This window comes from Phyllostomus discolor, chromosome 3 (assembly GCF_004126475.2).
Source record: "Phyllostomus discolor isolate MPI-MPIP mPhyDis1 chromosome 3, mPhyDis1.pri.v3, whole genome shotgun sequence".
NCBI classification, from domain to species: Eukaryota; Metazoa; Chordata; class Mammalia; order Chiroptera; family Phyllostomidae; genus Phyllostomus; species Phyllostomus discolor.
This window is the reverse complement of record NC_040905.2, coordinates 14,187,969-14,206,987: the sequence shown is the minus strand read 5'-3', so window position 1 is coordinate 14,206,987 and position 19,019 is coordinate 14,187,969. Positions and strand designations below refer to the sequence as shown.

The 19,019-nt window shown below is 47.3% G+C and overlaps 1 protein-coding gene across 10 annotated transcripts in view; it reads right to left on the bottom strand.

Moving 5' to 3' along the window:
- Positions 1–1,586: 1,586 nt before the first annotated feature.
- DROSHA (drosha ribonuclease III) overlaps positions 1,587–19,019 on the bottom strand; it is a 106,646-nt gene continuing 89,213 nt past the window's right edge. For 6 of the 10 annotated variants that reach the window (XM_036020234.1, XM_036020239.1, XM_036020238.1 and 3 more), the window contains 6 exons: positions 11,418–11,559; positions 9,889–9,971; positions 9,694–9,797; positions 7,220–7,312; positions 5,854–5,900; positions 1,856–1,992 (listed from right to left, as the gene is read on the bottom strand). In XM_036020234.1, coding sequence (XP_035876127.1) covers positions 1,862–1,992; positions 5,854–5,900; positions 7,220–7,312; positions 9,694–9,797; positions 9,889–9,971; positions 11,418–11,559 — 600 coding nt within the window. In that variant the 3' untranslated portion in view covers positions 1,856–1,861. Of the gene's footprint in view, positions 1,993–5,853; positions 5,901–7,219; positions 7,313–9,693; positions 9,798–9,888; positions 9,972–11,417; positions 11,560–19,019 lie in introns of all 10 variants that reach the window. The other 4 variants (XM_036020237.1, XM_028521651.2, XM_028521660.2 and 1 more) reach the window with 3 other exon arrangements.

Sequence of the window (19,019 nt, the reverse complement as noted above, 5' to 3'; positions counted from 1 at the left end):
AAACTGCGACCGACGTGGCCCGCTGCGTTGTCTGGGTGGCGAGTGACCGAACTCGGTGCCGGCTTCACGATGACCCTGCACGGCCGGCAGGGCAGCTCTGCTCTGCTGGCCTGCGTGTTGGGTCTCAGTGCAACAGGGACTCTGGTGTCCTGTGGACTCCACTTCTCCTGGGTTCTCGAGCCATGAACACAGAGAGAAAACCTTACAAGGGCCGAACACTAAAGGCAGGAAACGCCAGAGTCCAGTAAACAGTCCTGAGCCGACACGTGGGCGTTGGCACTATTTGGGTGCACATGCGAGAGCAGTGAAAGTGCTTTAAAAAGCAGTTCAGAAATGCCCCTTGCTTTTTTGCTTTTGCTCGAAACATTCTCAGGAACACAATGAATCAAGAACACGATGAATCCAGTGTTCTTTCCCTTCCAGCACTGCTGTCTGGGGGGGAGCAGGGGGACACCAGGACAAGCTTTCCTTACACGCACCTTCTTCCATTTTCACAATCAACAAATTAAAAACCCTAGAGAGGTCTTCCCTCACTCTTCCCTCTGGTGTGTGTGTACATGTGTGTGTGCATGTGTTCTGTTCAGTGCTGTGGTCTGGTGTGTATATGTGTGCGTGTGTTCTATTCGCTGCTGTGGTCTACTCTGTGTGTACACGTGTTCTGTTCAGTGCTGTGGTCTGGTGTGTGTGTGTGTGTGTGTGTGCATGTGTTCTGTTCAGTGCTGTGGTCTGGTGTGTGTGTGTGTGCATGTGTTCTGTTCAGTGCTGTGGTCTGGTGTGTGTGTGTGTGTGTGTGCATGTGTTCTGTTCAGTGCTGTGGTCTGGTGTGTGTGTGTGCATGTGTTCTGTTCAGTGCTGTGGTCTGGTGTGTGTACATGTGTGCGTGTGTTCTGCTCACTCCTGCAGCCCCAGAGCCCAGAACACTGCCTGAAACATAGTAGGCACTCACCCTACATTTGCTAAAATAACAAACAAAAGCACATTAAAAAAAGTTTACCAGTGACGTTCAGTTTAAAAAAAATGTTTTTAAAAAACTGCCACATCTTTTCATGTAATGCTAGTTGTTGTTGGGACCACTCTGAGCGTATGAAATCTCCGAACCTCCTGCAGCTCCGCACCCCCTCCCAAACCCAAATACACACACCCAATTTCAGGAGGTTCTGAGACTTCCCTGAAGTCCACCCTGAACTTCTGAAAGGGCCTCCTGGCCCTGGGGGGAGAGCACCTGCTGTGAGGTGTTGTCTGGCTTGGAACCATGGTTTCTCTCCCATCTCATGGCTCAGAGATGTGATTCAAAGATCCACCCTCCCACCCCACCCCCACCATCAGCCAGTGAAACACTGCAGGGTCTCCATCCACAAAGGATTCACTGCTTAGGGAAGGTTAAGTTCAATATCTGCAGCTGAGGATTTGGTAAACATCCAGAAGAAAGCTAAAAAAATCTGGTTAACAATGCAGAGATTGCAAAAAGTCTGTATGTTGGTAGAGAATAGTCCAAATATCTGATGAGGGGAATTTTTCACTTGTCAGCTGAAAAGTCTGGAGTAATAATCTCAGAGATGGAAAAACAGGCTCTATTCCACATACAATAAACTTTTTAAAATTTTATTGTTTTAAAGAAAAAATAAAAAGGAAGATGCACATCCACTAAAGTGTTCCATTAAATAGAAATCAAACACCTGGCACTAAGGGTGACCCAGCTAACAACAGAACGGAAGGTCCGCGGGACGACAGGAGCGTGCTGGCCACGGGGTTACTTCCAAAGGCACCCGCTGTGCACGGGTCTCGGGAAAACCGGGCGAGGTCCCGATGGACGACGGTCACAGTCACTGGGCGAGTGAATACGCCACCACTTCTGCGTCCTTTACTTCTTTATGTCTTCAGTCTCATCTGGCTCTTTCTCTTGATGTTCTCTCTCCCACCTCATTTCTTTTAACTCTTGTCTGTATTTTCGTTCAATGAACCGCTTCTGATGGGCCATCTGGGGAAAGTTATCTGACACGAGGAGACAGAGTGGACACTTAGTAAAGGGTAGCCCCTGCTGCGAAGTGATGCAGACTACACAGACACACACACACACACACACACACACACAAACACAGATTCACACGGAATACAGACAGCTGCATTTTGTAAGGCAAGAGAAAAAAAAACAAAACATTGTACATTTTCTCCCCTGATTGCTTTATCATTCAGAAACACGCTGGAAGTTTGGACCAGCACCCGACTCTAGGTGGTAATGCGCAGTCTGACCTTGAGTATAAAAGGCACCGAGGCATACGGAAATGTTAAAACACAGACATGTGGCTTCAGAATGATTCCAGATAGGCGTTTCAACACAGTTCTCTTAGCAAGAAGTGATTTTCAGGAAGACAGTGAAGGATAGAGAAAAATGGAATTGTATACTTTTGCAAAGCTGAAACCAAAAGCTTCAAAAACAAATAATGATATTGTCACACCATCATTGACCAAGAATTAAAGTTTCTGAAAAGAGCAAAGAAAAGATGAGATGCACAAAAGGAGGCTGCCTTCTAAGTCCCTGTTTCTGCTCACTCTGTTTTTACTCTGAGAAGCCCAAAGCTCTAGCAGCAGCAGCAGCGGCAGCAGCTCAAGGAAAGCACTTTTATTTGGCTAAAGGAAACACATCACTCAGTGGCATGTTGAAGCTAGATTTACTTTGATATTTGCCCCTGCACTAGAGTACTGACAGAGTAGAAATCATGATTAAAGGTTTTAAAATTTTACTATTCATCTGTAGTTTAGAAGGAGGGTAGCAATGGAGTAAGACATCAAGTATGGAATGAGAAGTAGTCATTTTACACTCTCAGTCAGCAAACGCATACTTTGGCAACAGCCATCACAACGGGAGGCAAGCGCGGCTGAGAGCAATAAAAGTTATCCGCTCACACAGGCAGAATGACGCTGTCCTGCCAAGCCGGTGGGTGAGGGACTGTCAGGTGCAAGAGGTACTGCTTAATATTTAAACACATGAAGACTCAGAGATGTGGGAGGTGCAGCATGCCTGGGGAAAGGCAACCTTCTTTTGGGTTAAGGTTGAAGCATAATAAAAGTGGATATAAATATATACCGTATTCCTAAGTCCCCCCTTTTATGCAGCACCCCATCCTCACCCCAGATGAGAGAAGGGACAGGGACAGGGGGGTAGAAAAAGTATCTGGCGGGCAGGTGGTGAATCAGGAAGATCTGGAATATCTGGGCATCGGTGACTGACTGATTTTAAACAAAAGAGGAACACAGTGGCATCTGTGTTTTAGAAATAAAATAGTAATAAAATCCTATTCCCCCAGTATTACCCTGGTTCCTTTTATACTGTATAAAACACAGGGTTCAAGCAGGAAAAGTAAATGTAAAGCTATAAATCAAACACATCCCAAAAAGTTAGCTGCGGAGCAAGTTCCTATAATAAATCTTGCTTCCTCAGCAACTTCTGTTGTAAAACTTGATCTACATTTTACATCCCACCGCTCGGATCTAATCACTGATAAACTTTCAGAATCTGTCCTCATACCGCTCTTCCTAGGAGGCCCGGTTACACTCCACACACACATACACACACAGGCACACTGTCAATGTGTACACATGTATTACACAGACACACACGCACACACGTAAAAGTAGGCTTACAGTCGTTTGTATGGAAAAATGATACAATAATAAATAATAATACAAGAATAAAGTCTGCGTTTCGCGTCACTATAAACTTACCTTTGCCCCACCCCGTATTATTTTAATGGCTGTAAAATATTAAAACATTTGAATAAAGGAAGGGTTGGCAAACTCTTGTCCGCAGACCAAATACAGCCCTCCACCTGCTTCGGTCAATGAGCCGTCCTGGGACACGGGCGCTGCCCGTGCGCACACCGTCCCCGCCCGCGGGCTACGGCGGCGTGGCCGCGCAACGGCCGCACGCACGGCACGCACGGCACGTACGGCACGCACGGCACGCACGGCACGCACGGCACGCACGGCCCAGCCGGCAAGGCCCAACTGCTCACCGTCTGGGCCTTCCCGGAAAACGTCTGCCCACCCCGGGACACACCAGAATTTATTTAAACATTTCCCCGCTGTTAAACACCCAGTGTGATGTGCATATGGCTATCATAAGTCCGGGCGTCACAGCGATCCTGGCACAATTACTCCCTGAGGTCCGACTCCTAGAAATAAAAGCTCTGGGTCCGAGGGTGTGGATTTCGGGAGGGACCCGACACGCCCGCCGGTGAACCAACTCCCTCCTACCACCGGGTGCGTGTGGGGCCGGGCTCAGGAGAGGCCTCTCTCCAGGGCTGTTTCACTAGTGAAAGCAAACAAAAAACCCTCTACGAATAACCTTTAACAGTCTCACAGCAGGAAATGGAATCTCACTTTCATTTCAATATGTGATTGTGCATTTGTGTATAATAGATGAAAAAGTTTCCCAAAGGACTCCACTGCAAACACTCAGGGAAGAGCCCACGGACCCGGGACATGGGCCACCCCAGTTCTGCCCACACGCAGGAAGCTATGTTCGGCTGATTTCCACGTGGCTCTGAGATCTCTTGCCCTTCCTGGAACCTCCCCCACGCCGAGAGTCCCGGGCCTTTCCACTTTCGGCTTCCCCCATGTCACGCTCTCCCACGTTTAGCTGGTACTCGAAGCACAACCGGATTGCTTTGTCATGCTGTGCCCACAGGTTCTGCTGTGCAGCACAACTGATCTCGGAAGAAAAACTTCTTGCACATTTTATACCTTCAATTTACCAAAAATTAGGCAGTTCCCTACATGGTCAATCGTGTAATTCAAGTTTCTTCAACCCGGCCAGCCCACTCTTGGGACTCTCTCCCACTGAACTGAAAGCACCAATAAGATAGATATTTATTGTTGACAGTGATAAAAAAACAGAAATAAAGTGTCCACCAATTACAAAAGAAAAAAAACTGAATAAACTACAGCACATTTACGGCATGAATTTTAATGCAGCCATTAAGAAAAAAATGTTACCTGGCTGGCGTAGCTCAGTGGATTGAGCTCAGGCTGCGAACCAAAGTGTTGCAGGTTCAATTCCCAGTCAGGGCACATGCCTGGGTTGCAGGCCACAGCCCCCAGCAACCACACATTGATGTTTCTCTCTCTCTCTCTCTCTTTCTCCCTCCCTTCCCTCTCTAAAAATAAATAAATAAATAAAATCTTAAAAAAAAAAAAAAAAGAAAAAATGAATTGCCTGGCTGGTGTAGCACAGTGAATTGATCACAGGCCTGCAAAGTAAATGGTCACAGGTTCGATTCCCAGTCAGGGTGCATGCCTGGGTTGTGGGCCAGGTCCCCAGTAGGGGCCATTCAAGAGGCAACCACACATTGATGTTGCTTGCCCTCTCTCCTTCCCTTCCCTTTGCTCTTAAAAAAAATAATAAATCCTTAAAAAAAAATAAAAGAATGAATTGAAGCTACTATGACCTGCAAGGTAGCTGGAAATGAGCAAGAAAAGTAGTATGTAAATATCATCCCATTTTAACAAAACAATGGCCAAAAATAACGAAGAAAAAACCTCTGCATGTACAAGATTTTAGCAACATATGAAAGAAATGCATTGGGTTGTTTGCATGGGTTACCTGGGCTAAGAGTGAGACTCTATGCAAAAAAGGAAAATAAACATCAAAAGGCATTCAGGGGTACTTTTAAAAAAAATTATAGGGCCTTTTGGTACATATCTCACATTCTACCACACTCTTTGTGAAGGTTAATTATGAAGAAAAAAGATTACATTTTATCAGTACTTACCATTTTTCTATTTTCCCATTTCTTTCCATAAAACACTCATTACATTATGAACATATAATTATAGGAAAAGAGATAGGCTTACATTTTTCAAGTGCATCCATTGCTGCTCCCATTTCCGCTTGCTGAATACTATTAAACAGAATACAGGTAAGGCACACTTGCATTCAAAGAGTTTTTCCAGAAACAAACAATATGGCTACAAAGTACTAGGGTGATTTCCACGTCTGGTACTTAAACTTCTATCTGATCACGCCTCCTGTCTCACACTGAACTGCACAGACAGGAGCACGCACGGGGCGTGCAGAAATGTCATTTCTTTGCACAAAGCCCGTTTAAGTTATTCAACCACACTTTTAATACTGCAGTATAATGCCTTCCATTTATATTATGTTTGAAGTATTTCCTGCTTAAATTTGAACAGCTTCCATGTAAAGCTTAAACAAGCAAAGAGTAAAAAATACATGTATAGACAAACTTCTAATCATCTCTCAGTTTAACATATAGAGAGGGTCCAAAGAAAGGTGATAATACACGTAATTCTCTTCACCTGCAGACACTGGCATTTCCACAAAGTGTGAGTAGCACTAAGAGATCAAATGTCTAATGCCTGTGTCAACCAGGATGTTTTTCTTCTTTTCTTTTTTTTTTTAATTTTACTTATTTATTTTTAGAGAGGGGAGGGAGGGAGAGAGGGAGAGAGAGAGAGAGAGAGAGAGAGAGAGAGAGAACCATCAATGTGTGGTTGCTGGGGGTCATGGCCTGCAACCCAGGAATGTGCCCTGACTGGGAATCGAACCTGCAATACTTTGGTTCGAAGCCCGAGCCCAATCCACTGAGCTACGCCAGCCAGGGCTCAGGATGTTTTTCTTAAAAATGCTTGCAGCACCCTGGCCAGTATGCCTCAGTTGGTTGGAATGTCACCCCACAAGCCGAAAGGCTGCAGGTTCGATTCCTGGTCAGGGCATGTACCTAAGCTGGAGGTTCAGTCCCCAGATGGGGAATGTGTAAGAGGCAACGGATCTATGTTTCTGTCTCACATCGATGTTTCTCCCCTCTCTCTCTTCTTCCCTCCCCCTCTCTCTACAATCAATAAGCTCCTTGAGTGAGGAGATAAACACATAAATAAATAACTAAATGCTTGCAGCAATGTCAGGTTCTCCATTGGGCAACCCAAACAGGACAGACCTTACCTGTGCACCCAGCCATGTGGTTTCTCAAGGCAGCCAAAGCCCATTAGGCCATGGCATTCCCACTATGCAAGGCAGACTTGCAAGGTTGGGGCTGGGTGTGGTGGGGCCATTAATCCTTGGGATTCACTTTATCATCTCCAAACATTCTATGCCCCAATTTAAAAGAGACAGACCGCAGACTTTCAAAATACCCAGTAGGGATTTCACAGATACACAGGATGTTCCCCTGAAGAAATTAAAAGGCTGCTCTTCTCATACCTTGGTCCTTTCCCACAGCCTATTCTCTCCCCCTTGAAGTAAACAGCCACAGTGTAGGTTCTCGCGTGGGAGGGCCCCACCGTCTGCAGAGTCCTAAAGGGAAAGGAAAGAAGATTAATTGCAGTACAGTGCTATTTAATTGTTATTGCTAATATGCAACACCAAGAAAAACCACGTACATGTTGCTTAGAGAGAGGAAGGTGAGGATAACAAGCAAATTAAAGGAGTGAGTTTTATATTTGCTAAACCTCACAAATACAGAGAGCTTTTGAAATAGGAAATTTTAAAAATTCAACACATAATCTATATGTATTTTTCCCAAAGAATAGTATACATTATAAATAGTATCTGAAGGCTAACAGTCGAGTGTAAAATATTTTTAAGCAATTTCAAAGCGTGCATACTCCAAGTATCATAAGATGAACGCACGTTTATCACTGAAAACTTAACCATTTCAATCTGTTCACTGTTTTTCTGTGCTAATCACAGCCAAAAACAATACACATCTGGGTAATACGCCCCAAGCCACGTCTGTCTGAATGGTTTCACACCATTTATGGATTCTTTCTGATGTCTGCGATCTTATCTGAAAGATCAGAAAATGCATTTAATTTCTGAGACATCTGAGATCATTCCACGGCACGCATAAATATCGAGCACACTGCGGAAAAACAAAACTCCAGGTGCTGCAGGTTTTAGCAACAAAGTGCAGATCTCAAACGCGGGGAAACTGATAACTTGGTGGAAAAGGGAAATTAAAAGTAGCCAACGAGATAATGGAAGGAACACAGCAATCTTGGAAAACTATGTAGAACAGCCCCTTCGTCTTGGTGACAGAGAACAAGCCCATCTGCACTTTCGCTGGGGGACTGATGAGGGGCCGTCATTTCCTCCGGGCCCACGCCCTCCACCCTCCCTGGGGTTAAGGCGCCGGGCTTCAGTAAGGCAGCACTCACCACGGCGACCATGCTGCACCACGAGGGGTATATCGTCCCCATTTTATTTACTGAACCTTAATTATCACCTTGATGAGGAAAGACTTTGAGCCTTTCATGTAATACAGGGATATTCATTACACCTATTACGCACTTATTAAGGTACTATTTCTAAATATTTGAAGTTTTTCCCCTAGAAAGGAAACATCGTTTAGCGGTGGCAGCTTCTTGGGACAATTCAGATTGTTGTGCACTGACACAAGTTTCTCTGGGCCTCGGTTTTTCTTTCAGTGAAAAACCCTATGGACCGTGCGGTGACTATTAAATAAAAACAGACAAAAGGAGCTAAAATTCCCTGCCGCCACTGCAGGGCTTCTCCCGGAGGGTCTGAAGGCGGGGGACGCCCCTGGAGGGGAGGGGCGTGCGGGACACCCACACCAATGGGGGGGTGTGCCTGCGGCCCTGTGCGTCAGACCAGGGCAAACCGGTGCTGACTCTGGACTTGAAACGTCCTCAGAAAGGCACATCCAGACAGCGCCTTGGGAGGCGACCCGCCTATTTTGACAATTCTTCCTTTCTGTAATTCCTCTTTGAAACTGCCTTCTGAATGAACGTACGAGTGCCTCAATATAATTACTCCACTTCAGAGTCCAACCTCCTGTTTTCATCACAGCTGGGGTTACGTGTGGAGTGACCTGCATTCCTTTTGAATTTCTGGCCACCGCTCAGAGAATAAAGGTTTGTCACTAAAGATATTCAAAAGTACTCGGCAGCTTTTGATACACGCTCTAAGGGGGAAAAGTTCCAAATATTTGAATGACACAGCGGCAGAGAAGAGCCACCCCACTTCTTACAGTGACCGCCTAAGAGGGCGTGTCTCTCGAGCAGCAGGGAGGCCTGCGGGGCTTCAAGGGGCGGAGAGAGGCAGACACAGTCCTGCTACAGATTAAGCAGACACAGTCTTCCAGACTGGAGGCACGGACTGGAGGTCACAGGAAATAACAACACAGAAGTGTGTACAGCCCGACCGGCGTGGCTCAGGGGGTTGGAGATCGTCCTGCAAGGCAAAAGGCTGCCAGTTCCATTCCCAGCCAGGGTCCCCGGCTGGGGGCGTGTGAGAGGCAACTGATCGATGTTTCTCTCTCAGACACTCTGTCCCTTCCTCTCTTTCTCCCTCCCTCTCCCTCTCTCTGAAAATAAATATTTGTTTAAAAATGTATATAAAAACTATTTCATCCGAACTGTGCTTATCTTGGTCTCCTAATCTTAGTATGTCTTCCTAACAGGGAGAAGTTGAAACAGCATTTTAGAGATGGGAAGAAGCTTAGATAATCAACTGTGACCCGTCTATTCAGAGCGAAAGGACTGAGCAGCTGAGGGCGTCCGTGTTGGGCCGAGTCAGAGTTAAGAAGTCTCGATCCTGGGCCCTGGCCCCGCCCACCCCACGGGGATTCGTCCGCCCTCTGGGCCACCACAGCCTGACTCCCAGCTCCCACTGGCTCCCACTGGCTCCCACGGCTGCGGGAAGCGTACACTCACTTGTACAGAGGGATGTCCGGCTCTTTCCCTTCTGTCCTCAGCGTCAGGCAACACTGCTGCAGCTGGGATTTGGGGTCGTTCCAATCCTGATTCAAAATGAACTCCTGTAACAAGTCCCCAAAAAGCATTTAGTAACGGGTTCTGACATCACCAAGCATAAAGCACACAACCAATTTAAATTTTATAGGAGCTTACTTTTAATCGTGGAAAGAAACAAACGTTCATGAAAGTATGAACGTATTCCAAATCCTTGTCAATGTAGAGTGCGGCAATAAATGCTGGAAAAGAGAACATTTAAAAATTAACCACAACACACTGCCACTTACCACAAAGAATGAGACCTGGATGGTTAACAAACATTTTAACCAGGTTTCCAACTTCCAGGCCCTCTCCCTTTTTTAGCATTACCACTGCACCTTTCTTTAAGCAACAACTACTCTTCACCACTACTATTAGAAGCAGGAATAGAGATGCGTGATTAAGATGCAAAGTCACAGAGCACCAAGGCCACATTCCGCTTGGCTAAGTCAGTGGAAATGGCAGATGAAATGTTCTGGTACAGCAGGGGAAGAATGGTATCGGGGAACACAGCCACGTTAAGGTCAAGGAAGTGAAAACAAACGTGAAGATCAGACAAGACACGAGAAGGAGCACATTGAAGGAGCACATCCTGGGGCCCGCCGCCCTCACACCAGCCCTGAGGTCACCACGGACAAGGGTCTGTGTTACACTTCATGCACAAAAATGAGATGATTCACAGATCCAATCTACCCAAACACAGAAAATACGATATTGGGCATGATGATGATAACATATCTAATGTCCCATCAATAAATGATGAACTCAAAGCATTAAAAGGTACCATAACCATGTAAACAAACGTTGATGTTTTAAAAGAAGAAATAAAAATAGCTTTCATTGAACTGAAAAAAAATGCCAGTAAGAATGATCACTAAACTTAATTTTTAAGTAATTTTAATCTTTAAGTTACCTTTCTTTAACTGACAAAGGAGTTTTTTGGGTCTAGTCAGAATGCCTTTGCACTTTGTAAATGAGCTGCTTTTGATGGTAGACCTTAATATCTGTATATCACTCCAACTGTCGAAAATACTCTAACATTGAAAAGTCCCAAGGCCCAGTGGATGGCCCATTTTTTATAAAGCAGTATCAGAAACAATAAAATTATGTGTATAACACTTTACTTAGCTATAACAGGATTATTCATAATGTGAATGGAAAGTGTAAAAGGTGACAATGTTTGCCCACAGGGCTTCAAGCTCGTTCAAAACAATGGTTAATAGTTTTACTGTTTAGTGAGTGAATTTTCCTTCTTTCTTCTCTGTCCCGATATAAAGGCTCGAGGGCTGGGGGCGGGGAGGTGCTGGGAGAGCAAAACAAGCTACGCGGATTCACTGCCACCAATCTTCACGCTCTGCTAGGGGTACGAAGGGGCGGAAGGGCTGGGCGTCGGGGTGGAGGGACGTGGCGGGGCTGGCCCCACTGAACGCAGACTGCGCACGCAATACATTATACACATGTCTCAATTCCACATTGGTCTCCTTTGCATAAGCTTTGCAGGAAAGCATAAATACAAATTAAAATTAAAAAGTGTTTTCTTTCGTCAGAACCCAGTAATAATGAGAAAAAGAAGGAGAGATGCCGGACCCGTGAGTGAAACTCTGCATGGGCTGGTTAGGAGAACAGCTCCATGCTTCAGGACTCACATTCCAAAAGGTCTGCCAGCGTCTTGGTGCGAAGGGCCACGGGCCTCTTGGTCTTGTCGTTGGTGATGGCGTACTCCTGCATGCCCAGCTCCTCCGCCACCTTGGCCTGAGTCCTGTTATTCACCAGGGAGCTTCGCAACAACTGGCCAAAAGGAACCGAGATACATTTAGATACATTTAGCATCTCTCTTGCTCCTGGCGTTGGGACCGGCCAGCCTGAGACCATCTCACTGACCAGAACGCCAGGGAAGTGATCACGCCCACCCGCAACCACTAACCCCAGGGGGCAGTGACCATGCGCTTCTAGCTTCGCTTCGATAACCTACTCTGCTCCTGGATGTTGCCTAACTGACATTTAAATCGATCACTTAGTTGTGACTTTAATGACTAGCGTTGCAGGAGATGCTGTACTATTTTAAAGGTCATAGCTCCCATTAAGTTTAATGTTATCAAATGAAGGAGCATTAAAATTTTTTAAAATCAACTTTACTGAAGTGTACCTTATATACAATAAAGTGCGCTCATTTAAGTACAGTGAGATGAGTTTTGACAACGTTCTATACTTCCTGCACCCCAGACCAGTTCCCCGTGGCCCTCTGCAATCCACTAACACAACCCCCCTCCCACCCGGCACACTCGATCTGCTTTCTACCAGTGCACATTTGTTTTAAAAAAGCATCTTTTAAAGGTCTAAAGTAAGCTTCAAGTTTCACAGCACTAATGCTAATTGTGATACTGTAAGATGTGGGGAAGTGATGTTTTAGCAAGTACTATCTAAAATACTTAAATTACTTACTACATTTTCTACTTTTATTATAGTAAAGATTTCTACTACATGTCCTGGGTTACAGTTTTTCAAACCTAAATGCCTTATCGTTAATCAAATTAAAATGTAATTTTCATATTTAAAATTCAGAAATTCGAAACAAAAACTTCTCCGAGGGATTTCGGTTAGCTAGGAGTCCTCCAAGAACTATCCAAGTAGCAACACTAAGCAGGGCATGAAAGCAGCAACCCAGCCACGGAAGAGGCGCCCCAGAGTGAACCTGGCTGAGGAACTTAACACTTGCTAACTAGGGGACCAGAGGAAGTGGGGAGGGAGGCGCGTGCGGGAGGGGCAGACACAGAGATGGGAACGGGCAGAACAGGAGCTGAAAACACCTGCCCCCAAACTCTTAGGATGTGGGGGGATGATGCACCGACAGTTAGGACTTCCCCTATGACAGACAGAACCGATGCCTCGTCCACCCACCGCAGCCCCCCGCTGCAGAGGGACGTTAGCGGCGCCGAGGCCGAGGCACCGGCAGCAGCTGCGTGGGGGCTGGCCTCATCCCCCTGCCCTTCCACGTCCCACTTTGTTTATTAGCTGCGAGTTTTATGCTCTGTGGCTCCACGGTGTCAACGAAGCTTATGAAAATCAAGATTTATTCTTGATGCTTGAGATTGCATCCTTGACAACAGATAAATAAGAAACAATATGTTCTTAATTTGTCTGACGATGATTCATGAGGCGGAATTACAACTTGATCTTCATAAGCCCTGCTTGCTGCTGAGTTACACACTGTTCTTCTTTGCTTGTCGTGTTCCCTCCCCCTCCGATTCCCCCCGACTCTATCTTTCCTTCAGTACAGTGTTTCATTAAAATTAATATCCACAGAGAAGCTCAAAATTAAAAACGCCTAGCATATAACCTTAACAGAGGACCCCAACCAAAAGGGAGCCCACCAGCCTATTACCTTGTAATTACAGAATAATTGAGCTGGAATGGAGAGACCTTTTCCGGTTTGGATTTTTCATGGGAGGGGCCGGGCTCTCAGCAGAGGCCGTGAGGGAACAAGGGGAGCTATTTGGAGGATACGGCTCTGCTGAGTAAGGGAGGTTCTCTCTCAATACGTGCTCTGGGTGAGAGGAGAAAACTCTACTTCAGGCGGCATATGTGGAGGTTTCGTGCCTCGGAATCAACAAGCCAGAGTGCACGTAAGCACACACAAACCGGACTGTGTCACCGGCCACCCCCTTCCAGCGCGAGGGCTGCTCACTCAGGGCTGTGCAGAAATGCTGTCTGAAGGGGAAGGAAGAAAGCAGTGAAGGTGGGAACAGAAACGCTTCCAGTTTTATTTAAAAATGCCTGAACAGGTCTTAAAGTACCAGGATGGCCAGGAGACAGTGAGATATTTACATTTTTGCCAAAACTCAGAGCCTGACCCAAATGTCAGTGGCGGGGAGAAGGAAGCTACAAATCACCCATATTTTTTGAGTCAGTGCAAATTTAGAAGAGGAGTTGAAAAGAGGTCAGACCTTGCTCTTTACCTAAACAAAAAAGTCCAAATGACAATTTTTAAAATGACAACTTCCATCCTTGGCCTTTGCTGAACGCTGCCGCAGAATGAATCATGCTGTCGGCCAGCCCGTGGGACCACCGGGGGATCAGGAGGCAGACGCGGGAGGCTGCGGCAGTTCCCGTGACGGTCGTGGAGGCCGGTTCTGTGAGGACCCTGGGCTGGGAGCCGAAGATCCCAAGACAATCAACAACCCACTGCTGCCCTCTGGGGGCTGCTAATCTCCGAGGGAATCAACTCGCAAACTGGCCACTGTGACACACTGTGGCGGATGTGGGGACAGCACGGGCCACTGTGCACACAGGTGCGCCTCTCCATCCAGCCTTCCACAGGCCTCCTGGGGGAGCCGGCCCGAGCACAAAGGTTTCGGAGGAGGCTCACAGAACCCGCTGTTACATCAGAACCACTGGGGACTCCTGAGATAGGGTACGCAGGCCTCTTCCAAAGTCCAAGGAATTAGAATCTCTGGGGATGTAACCTGGACATGTGCATTAAAAAAAAAAATTCATGCTGGAGGATTCTGGGTGATATCGAGTCAAAACTAAAAAAGAATGAGCCTGCCAGTGGGAGAAGGGTGGGTGCTACGGTCTGAAAGTCTGAATGTTTGTGTCCCACAAAATGCATATGTTAAAAACCTAACCCTTGAAGATGACGGTATTTAGGACATGGGGCCTTTGGGGGGTGGCTAGGTCATGAGGGTACAGCCCTCATGAATGGGATCACTGACCTTATGAAAGAGGCCCCAACCCCAGAAGGCTCAGTTGGTTGGAACATCGTGCTGAAGACCATAATGTCACAGGTTTATTCCCTGGTCAGGGCACACCCCGAGGTTGCAGGTTTGATCCCCCATTGGGGCATGTACAAGAAGGCAACCAATCAATGTTTCTCACATTGATCTTTCTCTCTCTCTCTCTCTCTCTCTCTCTCTCAAATGAAAAAAATCTCCTCAGGTGAGGATTAGAAGAAGAAAAAAAAGAGCCCCAGAGAGATCTCTAGCCCCTTTCACCATATTAGGGAACAATGAAAAGCCTGCACTCAAAAGAGGACCCTCACCTGACTTGCTGGCACTGTGATCTTGGACTTCCAGCCTCCAGAACTGTAACGATAAACTACTGTGCATAAGCCACCCGGTCAGTGGCACTGTGTCACAGCAGCCTGAAGGAACTGAAGCAGAGGGAAAGGGTTTTCCAGGGAGCAGGAACAGCTCTGGCAAAAGCAGGGACTATGACACAGCCAGTGGCTGGTCCGTGGAGGTGGAGCAAAAGAAACTGGAGCCCAGCAGAGAAGCACTGAGGCAGGGGGCACTGACCAGCCTCTGGGCGGAGAGGGCCTTGCAGGTGAGGTAAAGGAGTCTGCACTCTCCTGCTCGGGAGGAGTCCCAAAAGGTGCCGAAAGGGAGCAATGGCAAAGTGGTTTTTGATTTCAGAGAGATCATTTTGGTGGATGAATTCGAATGGAGCAAGACATGAGGTTGGAAAGCCTGCAGATGTTGATGCCATAAATATCTGCCTTTTATTTTTTTAGTAGAAGCCTTAGAAAACAAGCATTAAGCACCCAACTGGGCATGAGATAGTTATTAGACTGTTTTGCAAACATTGGCTCATGTCAGTTACGTAGTAAAAAGCTAAAGACTCGGCACCAAGCTGCCTGGGTCCACACTGTGGCCCCACTTCTTGGCTAAGTGACCCGGCGGAAGTTACTGAATCCCTCCGAGTGTCAGTTTCTGCAGCTGTAAGTTGCAGAAAGGAGCCTCCAGCACACGGGGGAAAGTAAGAATCGGACTGGACGAACATGCGATCTAAGTATAGTGACCGGCACTCGAGAAACACACCGGAGACGTCCGCCGCCCTTGTTGGCCGCAGCGGCACCGTCACCGGGCAGGACCTGCCTCCTCTCCTGTCACGGAAGGGAAGCCACAGGCAGTCCTCGGAATCCCTCTGCATTTGTCTTCGATGCAGGACGCCCCTCACTGTCTTCAAAGCTCTCCGTTTTCACCCAATGCCAGGCTGTCTTTCCTTTTAACAACATCCCCCCACCCCCACCCCCGACACCAAATTCACTGGAAATCGCGAGCGAAAGTGAGGAAAGCGGTACTTGGGCTCCTCGGGAAAGCCGAGGAAAACACTGCCGAGGTCCCGACGCCATGGCAGGGGCCCAGATAAATATCGCAAATCGCAAACTCTGTTTTTGAGAATTCGGGAGGTTTTTTTATTATCTCAGCACAGCAGTCTCATAATTAGTTTAAACTTAAATTTTAATGAGGAAAAGGTTTATTGGTTCAAAACACATTACAAACCATATTGGCATTCTTCCTTCAACCACCCTCTCCACTCTCGAGTCTGAAGAGGAGAGAGCACAGCAGCGGGGCGTGCGCGACCGGAGGGCGCCCCCTAGTGCGGCGCGAGCAGACTGTGGCGGCTGCTCGGAGGACTCGAACACCAGAGCACGGGGGGCAGGCAGAATATATTACTGAAAGTGACAGCGATGTGCCACGCAGATCTATTATACCAAGACTGGTAGCCAGATGGTCTCCATTCCCCATGATAACTAAGGAAAAGGTACCCAAAGGCCAGCAGGCAGAATGCAAAAGCCAAATTATCCCGGTGACAGAGAGCTTCCCGACCAGGAGGCCACAGAGTCTGCCTTCTCTGTCTGGGTGATTCATGCCCAGCGCTCCCTGGAGGTGGCAGGGAGGGACTGGGTCACTGGGTTTCAAATGCCTTATTTTTAATCCTTGCTTTCCATTATCCCAAGTCCTTCCACTAAAAAGAAAAATTTCCACAAGCTCATCTTGCTGATGCACGCCACTGTTGAGTACAGTGTCTTGCGCATAGTAGGCATGGGTTTAGCAATGGTTGACAGTACAGTAGCTTGCAGTAAAGTTGAGGAGAGAAGAATGAGAGTTCAAACTGAAAAGGTTAAAACCTGAAAAGGCAGCAAGACAGGCAGGCGCTCTGGTCTGAGTCAACGCTCTGAGGCCCTCTCACTGCTCCCCCTGATGCAGCTGGGCACGTTCTACCCTGAAAAATAGTAACTTCAGTCTGTGGAATGGAACCTCTTCCCTCTACATTCCAATTCAAGTTTGGTCATCCTAGAATTATGCAAGCCTGACACTCCATCCCAAGTAGGCCTTTTTGAATATCCAGCTTGTAAAACACTGTGTTTTTCCCCGTTGGCACTCAAAACCTGAAAACCACGACTTCATCAGCTCGCCTGCCCTTAGTCACTGCAGAGCCCACGGCTCGAGGCCCACGGCGCCCCCCAGTGTGGGTCACTGGGGTCGTGTGCTCTGCAGTCCCAGCAGTGAGCAGTTTGCCATCATCCTCCGACAAAGGCAACTGCACTGAATAACCCCCCACCACTTTTACACCAATTTTAATCTTTAGACATTTACCAATAAGCCGTCAGCTTCTCTCCTGACACACGAAACAGTGGCCACTTCCCTCCAGTGCCACTGCCACTTCCTCCTCCTCCTCCTCCTCCTCCTCGTGACTGAGCCGACTGCCCAACTCGTGTTCATCTGCGTATTTACCAGATCCATATAGGGAGCCGAGCACATGCCAGGCGCTGCTGGACATACAGCAACAAATAACAATAGGCTCTCCCAGCACTTCTAGGGTGGTAGGACAGGCAAACTGAAACCAGTGCAGGGAAGGAAAAGGGCGTATGAGTCTGACTGGGGGCCACTGGGGAAAAGGGGCCCCTGCACCCAGAAGTCACTTCAGAAGTGCCACCGGACAAAACAGTGGGAGAGACCGGACCACGGAGAGCAAGGGCCAGGAGCAGAAGGGACTCCGGGCAGGAGAACAGCACGGGGAAAGCCCGACAGCAGGAGGAGGCCCCCAGTGCAGAGGTGTCGAGTGAAGAGTATGTGCTGTGAGGCCAGGCAGGCGGGCGGGCGGGCGGGCCAGGCCACTGAGGGCCCTGCTTGCTCTGTAGTCGCCGTCTAGAGGACAGCTGAAGGGCATTAGACTGGGACGCAGCCACTCTCCACTCATCCGAAGCTTATCTGCTGAGCACTGGCATGCCAGGAACTCTCCAGGGACCTGGGAGGTCAGGCATGAAGGAAACAGACAAAAACCCTCGCCCTCCATGGGGTTTACACTCTGGCGAGAGAAAACAGATAGTAAACAAGTACAAGGACACAATGGAGATGCGGCTCCAAGCTCAGTCAAGGGCCTGCGGACAGGGGCAGAGGTTGCTCTTTAAGTGGGGCAGGTTAAAGAACGTCTCATTGACAAGACGACACTGGAACAGAGACCTGAAGGAGGTGAGCGGCCTGGCCATGGTGTGTGCAAAGGCGGCACGGCAAAGGCTTCCCGAGGAGGCAAGACTGAGGAGGGGAGGTGGGGTGGGGGGAGGGCAGAGGAGAACCAGCTGTAAGGCTCGGCTGTAAGTTAGGGGAAGATAACAGTATACCCTGGTGAAAAGTAGTCGCGTTCCAGCCAAACTTTTAAGGTTCAATCAACAGGATACGCGAATGTTTGGGAGGTTTGGTATGAGAGAAAGAGAAGGGTTACAGATGACACCAAGGTTTTCAGCCTGAGCAACTAGAAGAGAATTTTTTAAATAAGATTTTATTTATTTTTAGAGAGAGGAGAACGGAAGGAGAAAGACAGAAACATCAATCAGAGAGAGAAACATCAATTGGCTGCCTCTCACATGCCTCCAACTGGGAACCTGGCCCACACCAGGCACGTGACCTGACTGGGAATGAATCGGCGACTCTGCAGTCCGCAGGACGACACTGAACCCACTGAGCCACGCCAGTCAGGGCAAATGTGCGTATTCACGTCACACATGTTCAACAGTGGTTTCTGTACAGCCATAAAATGTGTAACTACTTCAAGCCGTTTGGTTTCGTTTGGCCATTTCTCAGACCACCAGGTCCTCTGACAGCCATGAAGTCTTTTCCCCGATGGAAGACACTGAAGGAGCGCTCACTGATTCCCTAACACAGAGCAAGATTCCAAACACTAGTCTGTTTCTAGTAAATGCTTACGTGTTCTTAAGAATTTAATATTAACTCAAAACGAGAACACTTTCTTTTCCATCCAAAAGCAGTTCATGTTAAGTGGTCATCAAACTGTTAATTTTAAATTAAATTTAAAATAAGAGCACTGCTGATTTCCCATATAATGATATGTGGGTTATGGCAGAGGCAGAATTAATATTCACTGAATGAGTGAATAAAAGGACCGTACTTCGTTGGGCTTAGAAAGTAAAGTCTGTGGAAAAATTGCATTTAAACATAGCCAAATCA